The sequence below is a fragment of the Prionailurus bengalensis genome, chromosome E3, assembly GCF_016509475.1.
Source record: "Prionailurus bengalensis isolate Pbe53 chromosome E3, Fcat_Pben_1.1_paternal_pri, whole genome shotgun sequence".
NCBI lineage: Eukaryota > Metazoa > Chordata > Mammalia > Carnivora > Felidae > Prionailurus > Prionailurus bengalensis.
Window position 1 is genome coordinate 25327926 of NC_057357.1, and position 19416 is coordinate 25347341.

The 19416-nt window shown below is 38.6% G+C and overlaps 3 protein-coding genes across 4 annotated transcripts in view; 1 reads left to right on the forward strand and 2 right to left on the reverse strand.

Annotated features, from left to right (window-relative positions):
• The window catches only part of ACSM3 (acyl-CoA synthetase medium chain family member 3), a 78439-nt gene extending 78116 nt beyond the window's left edge, over positions 1 to 323 (reverse strand). For both annotated transcript variants that reach the window (XM_043560352.1, XM_043560351.1), the window contains exon 1: positions 224 to 323. The gene's annotated coding sequence lies outside the window, so the exon portion shown is untranslated. The remainder of the gene's footprint in view (positions 1 to 223) is intronic.
• Positions 1 to 13750, forward strand: THUMPD1 (THUMP domain containing 1). The gene is made up of 5 exons (XM_043560358.1): positions 1 to 308; positions 1632 to 1806; positions 3239 to 3487; positions 4031 to 4479; positions 10936 to 13750. Exons 1-4 carry the CDS (start codon positions 78 to 80, stop codon positions 4450 to 4452), a joined length of 1077 nt encoding a protein of 358 aa, XP_043416293.1. The 5' UTR covers positions 1 to 77; the 3' UTR covers positions 4453 to 4479; positions 10936 to 13750.
• LOC122471169 (acyl-coenzyme A synthetase ACSM4, mitochondrial) overlaps positions 9084 to 19416 on the reverse strand; it is a 20905-nt gene continuing 10572 nt past the window's right edge. The window contains exons 4-13 of the mRNA XM_043559462.1: positions 18915 to 19058; positions 17873 to 18029; positions 15949 to 16028; positions 14386 to 14509; positions 13585 to 13665; positions 13349 to 13450; positions 12756 to 12883; positions 12558 to 12657; positions 10774 to 10893; positions 9084 to 9170 (exon numbers count right to left, since the gene is read on the reverse strand). Of these exons, the coding sequence (XP_043415397.1) occupies positions 9084 to 9170; positions 10774 to 10893; positions 12558 to 12657; positions 12756 to 12883; positions 13349 to 13450; positions 13585 to 13665; positions 14386 to 14509; positions 15949 to 16028; positions 17873 to 18029; positions 18915 to 19058 (1123 nt within the window). The remainder of the gene's footprint in view (positions 9171 to 10773; positions 10894 to 12557; positions 12658 to 12755; positions 12884 to 13348; positions 13451 to 13584; positions 13666 to 14385; positions 14510 to 15948; positions 16029 to 17872; positions 18030 to 18914; positions 19059 to 19416) is intronic.

Genomic DNA, 19416 nt, shown 5'->3' on the forward strand with positions numbered 1-19416 from the left:
AGCTGGCGTCAGCAGAGGTGAGGAAGCCGGGAATAGAGGAGAAAGCTGTTTCTCGCTAGCCTTGGTTCTCACGCGCCATGGCGGCCCCCGTCCAGCAGCCTCCTCAGTCTAGCGGTGGAAAGCGCAAAGGGAAAGCTCAGTATGTGCAGGCCAAGCGGGCGCGGCGCTGCGACGGCGGTGGGCCACGGCAGCTGGAACCCGGGCTACAGGGCATTCTCATTACCTGCAACATGAACGAGCGCAAGTGCGTGGAGGAGGCCTACAGTCTGCTCAACGAATACGGCGACGACATGTACGGGCCGGAAAAGGTACGAGCCCCAGAGAGGGTAAGCGGGCCTGTTGAGAAAAGAAAGGCATGCAGGAAGGCCGCCTGTCTTCTACGCGTGCGCGAGTTTTGTGGCCTGGTCTGTGTTCCCGCCTTCTCGCGGAGTCTGAGTTGTAGATCGCTGCCGGGTCGCTGTAGATCGCTGCTTGAAAAGCTTGCCCATTTGAGGGGTTTTTCCCGTTATTAATCACAGGGGCTCCTGTTTATAGATTGCTTCTGAGATCCATGTGTTGTGTTTCTGAAGCCCTCAAAGAAACGTTTATTTCTTACGGTAGACTTGTGAAGTAATATTCACGAGGACACTGGAGCTCAAGTAGGTTAAGTAAACGGTCCAAATTCACAGGGGAAACTTCATTGGTCGTCATAGTTTTTATATATCTTACCACCATCTTTACGCCATGGTTGTAATAATTGTCCTAAGCATTGTGTCTGAAATAGTGGGTTTAGTACTAGTGCTAGTTATTTCTCAAATGCACGTGTAAATACATTTTAAAAAGCAAAAATTTTTGTACCAATTCCATCTAAGATCTAATTGTCTCAACACAGTTTGGAAATCTTTATATTATTGGCATAAGATCTGGACTAATACAGAAACACCTGAATTAATTAAAAGGGGGAGGATAGATAATACAGAGGGGATTTGGATTCAAGTACTGTTATTTACTAGATCTACGGCATGGGTGTATTATTTAATTCTGCTGAGCTAGATAAACAAAGAATAAATGATAGTATATTTAATGTTGGCTGACAAGTTGCTTATGTATATAAATACATCCTGATAAATAATAAACGTTCCATAAATGGGTATAATTATTACTGGTGCCTGACTGGCAAGCTCCATTGGTGGGGCAGAGAACTAGGCAACAAGTTAGTGTCCTGTCTCCACTGGTGTCTTGAGCAAATTCTCAAACTATTTTTGTTCCCTCTTCCTTAGTAGAATAGAAATAAGGGTTTTTAATGCCATAACAGGTTGGTCTAATCTCACCAAAAGGAGACTGTCTCATTAGGTACAAAGATATCTAGTGATGGGATTTAAGGTTTACCTTGAAGTAATTCATTTGGTGAGCACATTTCCCTGTGTCCCAGAGTGTCAAGATGTTTTTGAAAGCATTTTCAAATTATATGTACCCCAGTCTGAAGGAACTTCCTTTTTCCTCTACATTTTGTAGGGAGTGATGTGTCAGTTTCTTAATAAAAAGCTTTATTGTCAGTATTGATCATCTGCCACTGGAGGTTTCACATAAATATATAGTTCTAGCTTTTAACATGAGCTGTTTTGGCGTTTTTGCTCATTAATTTTATACAGTTTACAGACAAAGATCAGCAGCCCTCTGGAAGTGAGGGAGAAGATGATGATATGGAGGCTGCCTTGAAGAAAGAAGTTGGTGACATTAAAGCATCTACGGAGATGAAGCTAAGAAGATTCCAATCAGTGGAGAGTGGAGCAAATAACGTAGTCTTCATCAGGACACTTGGGATAGGTGTGCCTAATAAGCCTTAAGATTATTGAGCCTATAATATCTAGACATCTCCTTGTCTTAGTGAACACTGCCTAAAAAGTGGCTTCATGGTCACGGCTCAGTTAATAATTTGATTGATCTTCTTCACACTGTTTTAGCACTAAGCATATGGAAAGGTAGAATGGTGTGGTGAACATAACATTGGCTTAAGAGTGGAAACCTGGCTTTGCCACTTTCTTTGCGTGTAACTTTAGGTGAAACAAGAGTACGAGTTCTGTCTAAAAGAAGCAGCTGCTATTCAGCTCCAGCCAATTTGGAATGAGTTTAGCCATCTGGAATGTAGTCCTAATAGAGCCAGGTCTTTTGATTTTTGGAAAGAAGGTGGAAATCTGGAGAAGTTTGTAGATTTTTTAATGTAGTTAACTAATTTAAAAGTATTGAAAACACTGAGTAGCCCCAAATAGACTTGTATGTCATCAGGATGTGGCCTAAGGATCATATGATGATTTTGTGTAATTCATGGTCTTGGGGCTCCTCTGAGTTCTGAGATCTGGATTTTTGTACAAATTTGATCAATGGATGAGTTGAATGTGTGGTTTTTAAGTTTATTTATATTTGGAGAGAGTGAGTAGGGGAGGGGCAGAGAGAGATGGAAAGAGAGAATCCCAAGCAGGCTCCATGCTCAACTCAGAGCCCCAGACAGGGCTCGATCCCATGACAGTGAGATCATGCCCTGAGTTGAAATCAAGAGTCAGATGCTTCACCTGCTGAGCCACCCAGACACCCCTGAATTAAATCTTTTAAAGTGACTTGCAGGGGCGCCTGGGTGGCGCAGTCGGTTAAGCGTCCGACTTCAGCCAGGTCACAATCTCGCGGTCCGTGAGTTCGAGCCCTGCGTCAGGCTCTGGGCTGATGGCTCAGAGCCTGGAGGCTGTTTCCGATTCTGTGTCTCCCTCTCTCTCTGCCCCTCCCCCGTTCATGCTCTGTCTCTCTCTGTCCCAAAAATAAATAAACGTTGAAAAAAAAAAAATAAAGTGACTTGCAGATTTTGTTTTGTTTATTATTGTAAAAAAAAAACAAAACGAAAACACTGCTGTTTAATAACAATATGTTGGTAGTTGCTCTTGTTATAGGAAAACAATATGGTCTTATTTGGACAAGTCAGACATCACAAAAATGTTAACTCCAGTGTCTTCATGAACCGATGTTTTTAGTGAAAGCAGTAGTAATGCTGAAGAGTTAACATTAGATATAGTAGTAATCATAGGCAGTGAAGAAAGTTGGAAAATCTGTTTGATTAGACTTATTAATGTTCATCATGATGATTTCTTCTATACTGTTGATGTAGGTTGCTGACAATGAAAATTCATTTTGGACAGTTTGAAGAGGTTTTAAAATGTCTGAGAGCTTGTATTCTTGTTCTTTTTTTGCTGATTTTTTTTTTTTCTTTCAGAACCTGAGAAATTGGTACATCATATTCTTCAGGATATGTATAAAACCAAGAAGAAGAAGACTCGGGTTATTCTACGAATGTTACCTATTTCGGGCACATGCAAGGCTTTCTTAGAAGACATGAAAAAATATGCAGAAACATTTTTGGAACCCTGGTTTAAAGCTCCAAACAAAGGGACATTTCAGATTGTATATAAATCTCGAAATAACAGCCACATGAATAGAGAAGAAGTTATCAAAGAATTGGCAGGTATGTTTCTTTTAGTGATTTTACGTTTGTATGTAATAGTAAATACTTGTTTTTAGGAATTTTTTTTTAAGATTTAAGGCTTATATTTTTGGATATAAAACAAGTATATTAAAATGTCCTTAAAATAAGGGCGCATGGTTGGCTCAGCTGGTAGAGCATGTGACTCTTGATCTCAGGGTTGTGAGCTCGAGCCCCACATTGGGGACAGAGATTACTTTAAAAAAAAAAAAAGTCCTTAAAATAATATCAGACCTAACAGACTTGGATATGAAACTTTCTGGTAGTTAGATATTAAATCTTCCAAATCAAGATTGAATTTTCTTTGGAAAAAAAATTACTCTGATTAAATATTTCAGGATTTTATTTGTATTTATTTATTGAAAGAGTTCACAGAGTTTGACTGAGGTCCATGTAGAAGCATAGACTAGTATGTATATTGCTTTTAACAAGTCCCAAATGGAAAAATGAAAGATTGTGTTTGTATCTGTCAAGCTTCATGGTACCCTTCTTCCTCTAAGTGTTTCCCTATTCTTTTTGTTACAGGAATAGTAGGCAGCCTCAATTCGGAAAATAAAGTGGATCTTACCAATCCACAGTACACAGTGGTAGTAGAAATCATTAAAGCTGTCTGTTGCCTGAGTGTTGTGACAGATTACATGTTGTTCAGGAAGTATAATCTCCAGGAGGTGGTTAAGAGTGCTAAGGACCCATCACAGCTTAACCCAAAGCAGCCAGCACAAGCAGGAAATGGGAAAGAAGCTAAATTGGAATCTGGTGACAAATCAAATCAAAATGACCCAGCAGAAGGAAAAAATAACCAGCAAGTGGTACCAGAAAATAATGAGGAGCTGGGGCACACAAAACCAAGATCTGAGACACAGGTGGTGAGTGAGGGAGGAGCTAATCCTGAACTTGAAAGTCAAGTCACAGAAGGATCTCAGCCAAATGAAAATGACCTCTCATAGAGAAAAAAAAATCACTTGATGTTGCAGGTAGGTTTCTCTGGTGGCATTTGGTGAGATGTTGGTAGGATTCTGTATAAAATTGTGACTGAAAATACAGGTTTTGAACTTTGTATGTTGCATAATGCTGTACTCACAATAGCGAACAGTGATTGAGCAGCTCCATTAACAGTTATGTTGGAGATCTTTTCAGCCCCATGTGCCAGGTGCAGTTTGGCTTATGTGAATTTTGTTTAGCTGGGAGAAACTGTGGATAATTGGTGAGCACTTGCATGGAGGGGAGGGTGACAGGAGGCTAATGTTGGGCTCTCCCTCATGATTACTTTCCCCAGCCTCCCTTTCTGCACTGCCATCTAACTTACTGGAGTAAACAAACTCTGTAAGAGACACTCCTAGGGAAATTAGCATTCTAAGGAAGGAATTTTTACATGTTGCAACTCATCTGTCCCCTGTCACTTTGTTGTAAACATTGCAAAAACATGGGTCTTCTAGGTGAGAAGTGAATTGTTTTTTGTGAAGTTTTTGTATTTTTTTGTGATTCTTAGAGTTACTTTGTAACTCTTAGTTACTATGGCAGATTTTATATTTTATTAACATTTGTTAAACAAATCTGATGTTCCAGTGCTGCAATTTTTGAGGTCATGGTGTAAGATAGAAGAGGACCATTCTAGGCATAGAAATACAGACATTTCTGTTGAGGTTAGTGATGAAGAATTAGTCTTCTGTGGTACTTTGGTATGCCAGTGCAACAAGGGACACAAATTCTTTCTTTACAGTGAAAGCTACTTTTCAGTGATCTTACGGATTTACAATCCAAGCTGTTGTCTTCCATTGTACATTGTGGAATGCAACTTAGAAACCTAGCATTTGCTCTAGCAATTGTAACTATAAATCATAGCCATTTGATAAGTAAAGATGTTAATTATTTTAAATGGCACCTGGAATATCAAAACAGTAAACTTTGTTTAAAAAAGTCACATTCAGGGGCACCTGACTGGCTCAGTTTATAGAGCATGTGACCCTTGATCTCGGGGTTGTAGGTTTGAGCCCCCTGTTGGGTGTAGAGATTGCTTAAAAATAAAATCTTAAAAAAACAAAAAATCACATTCAGTAAAAGGTTTAGAAAGCAAAATTTTAGTAGCAGCATTATATTAGAAAAATTTAATAATAATAATACCAATGTAATAATACCAATATAACATTAAAATGTGAGGGCAAGAAGCAGTATAAGAAATTGAAAAGCCTTCACTTTCAGTTTAATAAATTGATTTATGTCTCCTGATACTAAAGAGGTTTGGGTAATTAACTGAAAAGCAGCCGCTTCTCTGTCTGGGTTGATGAGTCAACAGATTCCATGAATATTTGTCCTACTATAGCCTTGGTAAGGTTGGTGAATGATGACAAAATTCAAGAAAGCTTGTTCTGCTGCGAGGAGCCTCTCAAAACAAAGGCAATATAAATTTAATGGTCTTTATAACTGAAGACTGAAGGTCTGTCATCTCTACTCCTGGTGCTCATCCTTGGCTCCATGACCAGTTTTGCCTCATTCTGGTAAAAGGAAATGTTGACATTCATGTTATAGCACACTGCTTTCTTCCCAGAGAGGTGCTGATATAAAACACTTGGAGTTGAAATGAAGAAAGTTCTGGATAATGCTGCAGAAATGGTTAACTTTATTAAAGACCCATTTATGCAGGAATGTTTAAAAATAAATAAAGCTCAAATCTGAACAAAGAGCATATAAATCTACATACAGAAATCTAGTGGCTTGTCAGAAGAGTTCTCAACAGGATATTTGAGTTGAAAGGTCAATTGCCAGAGTACTTACAAGAAAATATTAGGCCAGATTTTGCAGAGTGCTTTGGAGATGAAGGATGGCTAAGACACTAGTCTATTTAGCAGACTTTTTTTTTTTTTTTTTTTTAATCACATGAACAAACAAGTTCCTGCAAGGTCCTGGAGAAAATGTATTTTCTTAAAAGTGATAAGATTCTTGGATTGATAAGAACTGACTCGTTGGAACAGTCACATCGCCAAAGGAACTCTTGAAGTTTCCACACCCACTTGGGCATGAGAGTGAAGAAAAGATAGCAATGAGTCTGAGGCCTTAACTAAAACTCTCTGTGAAGAACTGCAAAACCAAATAGCCTTTCCCCTCCTTTTCTCAACACCTGTGTATGACTAGGTGCAAAATCCCTTCTCTGAATCTCAGCCTGAGATTTTGTCCAGGAGAAGAGAAAGAACTCTCTGAGTCATAGTCTGATACTTCAGGATTTCTGTGAAATAAGAGTATTCTTAACTTAGTGCTGACACTCACATGCCATGAAACTTAATTTGAAAGTTTTTTCAAGGTTTCCCCCAGGGTAAAACTACTGAAAAAAACTGGAAGAGACTCACCAAAGAGGGCTGCATAAGAAGTCCAGGTTGAAAATAAATATTAAGAGGCTATGAAATTCACTTTTAGATGGGTTTAAGTTTTAAAAAGTTCATAAGTATTATAAATGTTGAGTCTTCCTTCACCAACGTCTATGTCTGTTTAATGGCCAGGGAATGTGGTAATGTATTTTTATCCTCCTAAACTAGTGGTCCTGCTTGGTAAACCAGACTAGAAGGATTAGGGGGGGGGAAAGACTATAGATTGGACCTTGGTAATGCAGATGAGGCTGCAAGTCCTTCTAGATCTTTAGATATTTAGAGTGTTAACTCTTAGTAGGTTGAGATCATTTTAAAAGGATGATCAGAGCATTTTAACTGTCACGGAGGATAGGATTTTGGTGCCTTCATCAGACTTGCTCCAAGACAAAGACACTTTTATTTTGATAGTGCAAGACTTTGGGACTCTGGGAAGAAAATTGGCCACATGCTTACAGAACATCTAAGTTTGTGGAACTGGGTTCCTTTTACTTTGTGAAAGCTGCTACTCTACAGAAAGATTTTGATTTAGTAGTTTGTTTTTAATCCTCTTGTATTTATTTTTATTTGGTAAGACCTGCGACAAAAGCTATTCTTTCCAGCTGTAAAGCACTGTGTTCTGTTGGAATCTGATTTCATTCATTGATGCATTTTCAGGTTTCATAACTTTATTGTCACTGACTTTTGAGCATGTTGCTTTATAAGTGACAAGATACCAGGGTGGAAATTGAGTGTTTTTTTTTTTTTTTTTCCATTTAATTTTTGTTTTTGTTTTTGTTTTTAAGTTACGTCAGCTAAAAAAACTCCAGTGTTGTGGTTTAGTAAATTTGTTTTGCTTTGTGGAGGATAGGGTGTTATACTTGGTATTTTGAGACATGTTTGCTTAAGGCTAAACATGATTTCTAAATGTTCTTTTTATTTGTATTTTGCTTTTGTTATGGCCAGATATTTAGCTTGTTTTTCATAGTTTATGATATTTTCAGAAAAATCAAAATAAATTTGTTCCCTAAAGATTGGTGTTCTGTGCTTTTTCTTTCTTTCTTTCTGCCTCTTAGTAAATCTCTTGATTTATGTGTGTGTGTGTGTGTGTGTATACACATAAATATGTATAATATATATATAATTTTTTTTTAATGTTTATTTTTTTTGAGAGAGACAGAGTGTGAGCAGGGCAGGGGCAGAGAGAGAGGGAGACACAGAATCTGAAGCAGGCTCTGGGCTCTGAGCTGTCAGCACAGAGCCCAACGCAGGGCTGTGGGGCTCAAACTCATGAAAGGTGAGATAATGGCCTGAGCTGAAGTTGGATGCTTAACCAACCAAGCCACCTAAATGCCCCATAAATCTCTTGATTTATAATAGATACCTCATAAAAGATGTTTTTATGTCAAATTATACATTGTCCTAAAATATAAATCATTTTTATAAATGATTATATAAAAAAAGATATAAAACATTTAATAATTGCTCTTGAATAATTACTCTTATTAAGTAATCCAAACTTTAGATATTTTGCAGCGAATTTGCTTCAAAAGGAGGTATAGTAATACAGTAGTCAATTAAATGCACTTATTTGGTTTTTGGATTATTTATATTCCTTATTTTAATATTAATATTAAAATATAAACTAATTAAATTAATATTATAAAATATTAATATTTTAAAGAACTAATAAAAAGATCTTAGAAATTATTATTTTTAGATTTATTTATTTTTGAGAGAGAGCATGAGCAGGGGTGGGGCAGAGAGAATGGGGGACAGAGGATCAAAGTGGGCTCCACATTGACAGCAGAGAGCCCAATGTGGGGCTAGAACTAACTGCGAGACCATGACCTGAACCGAAGTTGGATGCTCAACCAACTGAATCACCCAAGCACCTTGAAGAAATTCAGTCTTGAACTTTTAGAATAGTTCTAATCTTTATTTTGGCTTAATCATTCACAAGATAATTCAATGTCCACTGTGCTTTTCTAAGTAATTATTTGCTATTTTAAACCCTTGCAAATCATTAAAAGCATTGCCTTTGTCAGTTTGGTCATTATAGCAGTTTTCTTCCCAAATGTTTTTAGATTTTCATTTATTTTTTGGCTAATTGCAAAACAAAAAATTGAGTTTTTCAACCAGGAAAAATCTTCAGCATTTTAAGAGACTAATCACTAAATTGTTAGGAAGCAAGGACTAAAAGCAGCCCTATTAACAACTTAATGCCATCGTCTCTTATCAGGCTATGTTCTACCCCATTCATGGTCTCTCAGAACGTTGCGTTTGATTTTCCCAGTGATTGTCTTTGGGAGTTCTGGAACAAATTCCACCTAATTAACAGAAACACATTATGAGACACTTGATTCCATTTTGACAATCCCAGCTGTCAGTACAATAGGGAAAGCTTTCATGCAACTCTAGCATGGAGTTTAAGTCTAGGGGTTGTCTTCGTCCACCAAGCTCATTGAAATTCTTGTGTTTATATAGTAAAGTTGACAATGGAGCTCCATCATGGGTTTTTAGTGCAAAGGCTGTGTGCTTTGTCAGAAGAATATAATAATTCCTTTACTCCTAAGTTCAATTGGACCTAGGCCTCCACTACCCCAGGGAAATAGAGGCCACACCTAAATGCACAAGGAAACAAGTTAATTCTTGGGGTTTGGGCTTTTAAGAACTGGGTCCTGCAGTTTCTGAGGGAGATTTTTGAGAGAGAATTTTGAGTACACACAATTTTCCCCTTATGTCCATGGTAAATCCTCTTCGTTTCCCTTCCTCAAGATGTAACTATTGTATTTTAAAATTTTCTCAAATAACATTTCTGAAAATCAACTGCCATGGATTTAGTAAATTTAATGGAGAAAATGTAACTATTCTTAAAGTTAACTACCTTTTGGTTGAAATACCAACTGAAATGGAATTCTCATGTTAAGGATCAATATCAACCAATAGTATTCTGGGATGAGAAGGAAGGAAGTTGCAGTGCCATCTCTATGTTTTTATATAGAATTATTTTTTTAATTAAAAATTTAAAAAAATATTTATTTTGGGGAGATAGAGTGCAAGCAGGGGAGGGGCAGAGAGAGAGACACACACAGAATTTGAGGCAAGCTCCAGGCTCCAAGCTGTCAGCAAAGAACCTGACGCAGGTCTCAAACCCACAAAGTGCGGGATCATGACCTGGGCTGAAGGCGGACCCCCAACCACCTGAGCCACCCAGGCACCCTTTTATAGAATTATTCTTAAATCCTCCCTTGAAGAAGAAGGTCTCAGGAAAGATTCCACAGTTTCTTCGGATAGTATATATCTATTTTTCTAAGCCTTAAGTTTGGTCAGTTTGATACTAAAGCCCTGTGCTTTGAATTTGTAAGGGTATTATGGATCAAGAGTGCCATGATTGTTGAATTAGGTGCTGTTTTCATTTTTTAAAAACATTTTTTAAAGTTTATTAGAGAGAGAGCACGAGACAGGGAGGGGCAGAAAGAAAGGGAGAGAGAGAATCCCAAGTAGGTTCCATGCTCAACGTGGAGCCTTGGGGCTGTATCTCATAACTGTGAGATCATGACTTGAGCCGAGATAATGACTTGAGCTGAAATCAAGAATAGGATGTTTAACTGACCAAGTCACCCAGGTGTGTCCAGGTGGTTTTTAAAATCAATTTGCCAGTATTTTTTTTTTTTTCTCATGGAATGGGGCTGATTAGTCTTAAAAGGATCCTTAGTAGTTACTCAGTATTGCAGAGTTGATCAAAGCTAGTTTATCAAATATTTGAAAATAAATTTTCTAAAGCAAAATTGTTAGGGCAAAACAAGTTGAAATAGGTATCCTCTGCTTACATACTGAGCAAACATAAAGTCACAAGCTAATAAACTCTATGTACTTACTACCTTAGACCCTTGTTTGGTAATACATTAACTTTTGGGCAAAAATACTTGCCTTTCTTGGATATTTGTAAGGTGCAGTTGATTTTTTCACATGATCCTGAAGTTCAAGAGTTAATTTCTCTGGGTTGGATGATTTAAAGGGTGCAGATAAGACAACAAAAGCTTTCACTACCTGCAGGAGAAAAGTGCATTTATATTGATGTTTGTTTTTCAGACATATCAAGAGTTTGGAGCCAATGCTGAACACAGGTATTTGTAATTAACAGGAGCTTGAGTGATGAATGCAAATCCAGAGATCACCTCTGAACAGAGCTTGGATTACAAATGAGGTTTTGAGATCTAATTCCAGACAAATGGTTTCTGAGTGTGAGGAGTGCAGTGTTTCATTAAGGGTAAAGGTTGAGTTTTATTTACATGTCCACATGTATTTGACATTTCAGTCAGACTAATCCTAATAGGCAATCCTTGATTTACCGATAACCACTTATTTCAAACCTACACTGTTAGAAACATGCAGTAGGGGGGACAAATGGAGTTCCCAGAGAATACAGTTTGAAAGGGGTTTGGGGAGGCTTAGTGGAGGGATTTTGTATGCTGGGGGATGAACTCTCAGGAAGGATTGGTCTACCTCTGAATATTTTTTTTGCTTCTCTTTGGAATACCATGCAAAACTCACTAATTATTGAAGTTAGTTAAGTATAAATTATTAATTATTCCTACATTGATTCTAGTTGGTATTTACTTCTAATGTTCACCTGAAATCAGCTCTATTGAGACTATGGTAGCAGGAGGAAAATACTTTGAAGAATGGAATTCATTGAATGGGGAAGTGGTACAAGAGGTTTGAGTGTGGGATCCATAGAGTCACTGCCATTCAGGCAGTAGAGAAAGAGATGTGGGAGGATGCTGATACAGAAACTGATTTTGGAATTTTGCTACTTACTCTATTAGAAATTTCCTCAAGGAAAGGAAAAGTCTCCCTTTCATACTACATGGCTTCCTCCTAAACCTAAGGTTATTCCTGTCATTCCCCAGATTCCCTTTAATAGGTTGAAAGTAGGCTTGTTGGACTTGTTTGGGAACCTGGCCACAACATCCTATTTGCGTTGTTCCTGTAATGAAATGTATTTTGATTTCCGTGACAATAGTACATACAGTAGAATCTGCTGTTTTTTCTTCTGTAGCATCTCTTCCTCTTTTAGTAACAGTACCCTGAGTTTCCTACGGAGCATTACCCTAACTTCTCTCTCTAGTGGTGTTGACAATAACTCCTACCTCCAGTGACCGGCATATGATCCAGGTCTGGCCAGTGAGCATATACCATTCCCTGGACCACGTTGGTTAGATATGTGATCTAAGATAGGCAAATACTATTCTGGGAGTTGCTTGAAACTGGTGGAAAGGGCGCTGTCTCTTTTCCTGGTTGTTAAGCTGTGTGCATTTGGAGTGGTTGCTGTCAAGTAGGAAGAACCTTTCCAAATGGAACCAACCTAAAGAACAACAGCCAAGAGATGGAGAGAGACGGTTTTGCTAACTTCACATGAACCCTTGGATGTAGCTGTACCTGAAGACCTCACTTATGTGTGAGCCAGTAAATTCCTTTTTTTAAAAACTTAAGTCAGTTTGAGTTGAGTTTCTGTCATTTGCCTCTAAAAGAATGCTAATACATCCCCTTTGAGATGCAACTCATTTGTAAAGTTGATTGCCCAGTATACATTTTTGGCACATGTGCTTCATAATAAGAAGTACATGACTACTCCTGATTCACTCCTTAACATGGTCAAATGGATAGAACTTGAAAATATGAAATTGCTACATTAATGACATTCACTCTACCTCTCCTCTGATTGGATCTGGACTACTGACAACAGCTGATTCAACAACTGCTGGGTGCTCGATTAGTGCACTCTCCACTTCAAATGGCCCAATACGGTACCTGGAAGAGGAAAAGAAGCCCTTGGTCACTACACCACCCAATAGATCTCCCCTGAAAATCAATTACTTCCTAAGAGTAAGAGTAGCAAATATACAAACCCAGAGGATATGATGACATCATCAGCTCTACCAACAAACCAGAAATACCCATCACTGTCCATCACTCCTCTGTCTCCAGTGACATAAAAATTCCCTCTTATCGTGGCAGCGGTTTTCTCTGGATTGTCCTAGGAATCAAAGATGACTCTTGGTCAGAATAGGCAAAGGGCTATGGCACCCATGGAGTGACTTGTACATTGTGCATTCTATTTCTAAAAGAAATTAATTTAAAGAAATGTAATTCCTAGTGTAGAATACAAAAGGTTCAAGAATATAATAAAAAGTAAACCCCTCTTCCACCTCTACCACTCCCTATCACTCCCTCCCTGCCCTCTGCAGCCTGCCTAGTTGTCTTTTCTGAGGACACTCACTGCAACTGGTTTCTTACACATAGAATTTAATCTTTGCACAACTCCTAGGAGATAGATGATATTCTCCCCATTTTGCAGTTGATGAAATAGACTTGGATTTTGTGACTTGCCCAAATTTACACAGCAACACGTGATGGATATGAAATTTGGACACAAGTCTGTATGATTCCCTGTACCACCTTTTCTATTAAAGGGTGACTAGCATATTTTACATTCTTGTACCACATATTCAGAGAAGAAACAGAAAGGCCGTGTAGTCTGTAGTCTGAGGGCAATTTCCCCTTCTTTGCCAGGTGGTAGGACGTTGCCATTTTCATCTATAATCTAGAATGAAAGAAACAATTTAGGTTCCTAAATTTGTTTTTTTACAGTGTGAAAACAGGTTATAAATAGTTGTACAATGACTAGTAGAAAACTGTAAAAAAAGTTTTTTCCTTATTGAAACAGATATTACTGACCTGGACATCATAGGGCTGTACTGCTTTGCCCATTGAGCCCGGTTTAATTTCTTGTCCTTTCTGATTGGCACAAATTATTCCCTGTTGAGAGAACATGTTTTATATAAGGATGTAAAAATTCAATTTCTGTAGCTATTTATATCATGACAATAAAACATAAGACTCAGTATTGACTGATTTTCCCAGTTATACACACACACACACACACACACACACACACACACGTACACATACACACATGCACATTATTTTAGATCAGTGCTTCTCAAACATAAGCGTGTACCAGAGTCACCTGGAGCATTCATTTTTCAAGCACAGATTTCCAGGCACCATCTCAGAGTTTCTGATTCAGTAGGTCTGGCCAGGTGGGGTGTCTGAGAATTTGAATTGCTACCAAATTTCCACGTGCAGCTGATGCTGCTGATTTGAGGACCACACTTTGAAAACTACTCCTTAGACTAAGGATACCCCTTAGTGCACCTTGGGATAAATTCCCCACTGGGGCTCTGTGGGGTCCTCAGTGTTGCTGAGATGAGCTGCTCAAATCTGACCCTCTCTGACCCCTAACACCTTTGAGACTTCTCCAGCATGGGAAGAAGGCAGGAAGACTGGAAGGAATAATCCTAATTCCCCTCTAGCCAAACCTAATTGGGAAATTCAGAGGTTTTGGTGGTTACTTGCAAGGTAAGGTATCCTGGGAAGTTCCATAAAAATTTAGAACACCAAGGGGACTCTTCAGGGGCTCAGTCTGGGGTTGAAATGTTCCCAATGTGCTAAACCTAAACTGCCCATTAAACATACCACTTCTGTCTGTCCGTAGCCCTCATACAGTTCCAGTCCAGTTTGTGCCTTCCACTGTTCCAGCACCTCGGGGTTGAGTGGCTCCCCTCCTGTCAAGCAGTGCTGTAGCTTCTTGAATTTATATCTGTAGACACAGATATAGGGTCTTTGATGGGAGAAATCTGAGTGGCTTTCACTAAAACATTATTAGTATGTTCTAGCAACAAGCAAATGAGCTAGGAAAGACAAGTAGTAGGAAAGTTTAGTCAGCAAATATTTTTGAGCACCTACTATCTTGTCAGACATGGTTGTAGGTGTGTGGGGCATGTTAGTAATTCAAATAAAATTTCCTGACAGAGCTTTCATTTTAGCAGATCATTAAAGGAGGGGAGAAGGTAGGAGAAAATACCAATAATGATCTTAAGTGCTTATTATGGGCCAAGTGATAAAACAGCTAACATTAATTAAGAACCTACTATGCTGTGAGGGCTTTAGGAGCATTCTCATAATCCTCACATCCTTATTATACAGATCAGGAACTTGAGGCTGAGAGAATATAAAGAGGTCGTTCGAGGCCTCACATATAATAAAGGGCTGAATTGACTACCCTGCACTTACCATTTGTCAAGTATCTCACCAAGTAGGCCATTTCCCTGAATTCTCTCCACAACCGCATGAGGCAGCCCTTAATCCTCTCTTGTGGATGGAGTTAAGGAGACTTAGTAAGGTCATCTGGAGTGTCTGAGGTCACACTATCAGTAAATAGTGGAGCCCTACTTGTTTGGCTTTGGAGCTTGGTCAGCTAACCACTGGCCTTACTACTCCACTGCCCACTTTCTCAAGTGAGGAAGTCTGGAATAGCCCAGCTCCAGTGCATTGAGGTGTCAAATGGGGAGGACAGGAGTTGTGCCTATTCAAAATAATCCTGGAAAGCCCTGAACTACTCTTGAAATGTGAGCAAGATGCTTACATTCATATCTGCTTTATTTTGTTTCATAGCACTCTCCCTTCTGGGCATCCACACTTGAGGGTGCAGAGGATGGGTGAGCCTATACTACTTAAATTATTTCTCTCTTCCTTTCTCTTTTTCTTCAGGTACTCAATTTGTATTAGTTAAGTAAATATGCATTGCAAGTCCACTAGGTGTTCAGATGATTTGGATAAATTGATTATAATCTTCAAGTCATAAGACTTCATTAGCTTCTCTTCAAGACAATATGAATGCAGCTGTATTTTGGGGAGGGAGGTTGGTTCTCAGACTTCAGGGTTCTGGTTGTCCCTGGGAAAATGTTCAGTTGCCCCTAGAGGCTATCCTTAGGGGTAACTGGGAAGTGATTAGGCAATATCTGAAGACAGTTTTGATGGTTGCGAGGGAGGTTCTACTGGCATCTAGTAGGTGGAAGCCAGGCAGAATGTTGCTCAACATCCTACAGTGCACAGGACAGTCCCCGACAACACAGAATTATTCAGTCCAAATGTCACTAGTGGCAAGACTGAGGAAACCTGGGCTATCCTGCGCTGAGAAGGGGTGATGCGGGACTATAGCTTTTTTTGTGGTTCAAATGGAGATTTCTGCCCAAGTACCTCTTAAGGTCTTTTTGCACAAGCATCCGGTACACAGTGGGAGCGCTGCACAGGGTCGTGATGGGATAAGTGGTGAGCGTCTGGATGATAGAGAAAGACAGTTTCAGAAGTGGTTCATTAGAGGCCACAACCAGAGCTGATGTCTGCAACCCCTCAACGTCTATCATTAGCATGTTTTCATCTCATGATCACTACTAGGCATAAGAAAGCAAATATTTATTGTCACTAGTGACTGGATGTCCGTTGGAAACTTCCAATTATTGGGAAGAATACATATATGTTACAGTAATAGACACACACAATCAAATTCAACAAAAAGTAAATTGTCGAATTTGAGACCAACCCCAAAGTACGAACTGGTTGATTCTACCTCAGGGGTGCAAATTACCTTTCATGGTGGAATTTTGAAACCTCCTGCCCATATATTCCTGCACAGTACTCCCCCTAGATGTGAGCTAACCTACCAAAACTTTCCCAATACTGTTTCTATAAAAGATACCAGTCCTTTCGAGTGGATTGATTAAATGCATAAGTCATTTTCCGGGCCCAGATTTGCTGGGCTCATTTTCCCTCTAGCTCCTTAAAGAAAAATAATGACATAGGCAGGTTAAATCTAGAGAGATACTCACGTTTTAGATTTCCTGTTTCTAGAGAGGTTCGACTATGCCAAGTGATAAATTGACAGTTTGTATTAAACTTAAACATTTGAGAGAAGGCTTTCAAGATGTATTTCTAGTCTATCTGGATCATGAAAAACTTTTGATCTGTAAGTGAACATCTCTACTATGTGTACTTGCTCCCTGGATTCCAACTATTCTTAATAGGTGTAAGTGCTTATACCTAAGAATAGCGTAAAGTTTTTAGAGCACTTAAAATACACACATCTTTGTGTATTTGTGTGTATTTTAAAATACACACTATCTTTGTAAAATAAGAATAGTCTTATTTTAATCAACTTATTTAATATGTTAAATAATATAGATTAATAATATAATAATATATTAATATTATTAACATATTACTAGCATTACTATGTCTTAATATAATGTTAAATAAATTGATTAAAATAAGTATATTATGTATCTTACTTAAATACTATACAATATTTAATATTTTAATAAAATTATTATTCTTATTTTTAAAAATGCAGGTTTCAGAACTGCAAACTTAGTTTATCTACTTAGGACACTTTATTAGCCTGATGGAGAGATCCTAGTTCTTATGCTACCCAGCATTTCTGTTAAGACCCTCAAGCCATCTCGTCAGACCAGTTAGCAAAATAACAGGGTGAGTATAGCTTTTATTCACACAGGTGTGGTGTTTGTTTAATAACATGTATTTTGTTAAACATAATTGATTTTTCATGGGTGAAAAATAATTGGCCTGAATCACATCTTTCTAAAGGCTAAAGAAATGAGAGCAATCTGATACCTCAATCTAGCTGTCTCTGGCTGAAAAGGAGGGACATGCCTGATTTCAAGACAAATATTGGGTTCTGAGAATTAACAAAGTGAGAAGCTCAGGGTGAGGGGAGAATGGAAGGAGCTGCTCTGGGAGAAAGGTGACCCCACCTTTTAGTCTTCTCTACACAGGGTTTGGGATTTATCACCTATTGTTTTTGTTTCACTGAGTCAGAAACCAAAGATTTGTTTGGACTTGAGACTTCTAATCTGTTACTTAGAATCTCATGCTCAGTGGGACATTAGAAATCCTGAACAGTTTGAAGCACAAGAGTGGATTTTATGCCTGAGAGTGTTGTGGGTGTTTCCTCTCTGTTAAATACATTCAAAGGTCAAGTCCCTGGAGACTTCAGTTCTTAAAAAGGAATTATTTCCACAAGCCCAGGAAACTATATTCTGAAGAATCATTTCTCTGTAGTTTTAGAGGAGACAAGGGAGAGATGTAGCTAGAAGTCATGACTTACATCTAAGAAAGTGTCAGTGTCAAACTGGGCCATCCGATGTACAAAGACACACGCTCCCTGAAGCCAGGATGAAAACACACTGCCAATGGCAGCCTTGATCCAGCCAGTGTCAGACATGTTCCATATGATATCTGAGGACTTCAGGTCTAGCCAATACCTAAGTGATATGGAGAAGCAACAAGACCAAAAAACAAAAAACAAACAAACAAAAAAAAAAAACCCCAACCAAAACAAAGCTAAAGAAAGAAAGAAATCCCACAAAACAAAAAACAAAACAAAACAAAAACAAAAACAGAAAAGCAAACAAACTGGTGTCTTTGAGAACTGGCCAGAACATCAGGGGCTACAGAGAAAGATCAAAAGAAACCCGAAGGCAGGATGAGCTATTATTCTACCTCCCACTTTTGTTATTTTGTTAGAGAACTTCTTCAGAATCCTAGGTAATATGAAAATAGGGAGGCTGGGTTTGGCATGATATTCTAGGTTTGGTCATTGATGCAACAAATATTTATTGTGTAAATATATGCTAGGCACTGTTCTGCCTAGCATGGTGAGATAGACTAGATATCTGCTCTTACTTCAGCAAGACAGATAGCTAACAAGCACACAATAAAATGAATGAGTATAGATCAGTATCATAATATCAAATAGTGATAAGTGCTCTGAGGAAAATAAAACAGGTAATGTGATAGCTTTAAGATATCTAGGAAGGCCTTTCTGGGTGGGTGAGCTTCTCTGGCAATGAGAAGGAGCCAGACATACGGTTATCGAGATGTGGCCAAGGGTGATTCCTGTACATCGCCCTGTGCTCATCACAAGTGCACTCCTTAATTCCCATCGCCTATTTAATGCAGAAGTTCTTGCTTGATCAGTTGGTGAGGTGGTGCCATTTACTAGGGTTGGGCAGGGGCATCAAGGGTTGTGTTTTGTAGACATTATATTGGAGAAATCCAATAACCCTCCAAGTGGTGGTGTCAGCTCAGTTGGATACACATGTGGGCAGCTCAGGGGAGAATTTAACAGAAACAGTTTTCCTCCCTACCTTCCACAAAGGGTGTACCCAATTCCAAGGCTGCTCTGAGAGTGCTGGGCCATCTTGGGAGCACCTGTGGTCCCACTGGTGAAATAAATGGCCATTGGTTCTTGACTTCCTGTTTCTACACAGCTGTGCTCTGCAGAGGCAGATCTGTAAAATATGGATCCCAACATAGTGGCTGAAGATGGCAGACCAGTTTATCTCTCTCTATATATATTTGCATATATATATATATATATATATATATCTTCTTGATACCAGAGAACAGTTAATAGAACAAAACCTAATCCAAAGCCTCCTTGAGAGGAAATTCTCAAGAAATCTTAAAGGGACTTTGTAGATAAGTACTAAGCTTTAACAACTCACTTGTCTGTTTTTTTAAGTGCCACCTTTGTATAGGTCACATAGATAACCAAGAGACTTTCAAAATCAATGGCAAAAGGATGTGTATTTAAACTTTTTCTCTCAGTGCTTCTTTTAATCTATGATTTTTTCAAAAATCAGTGAA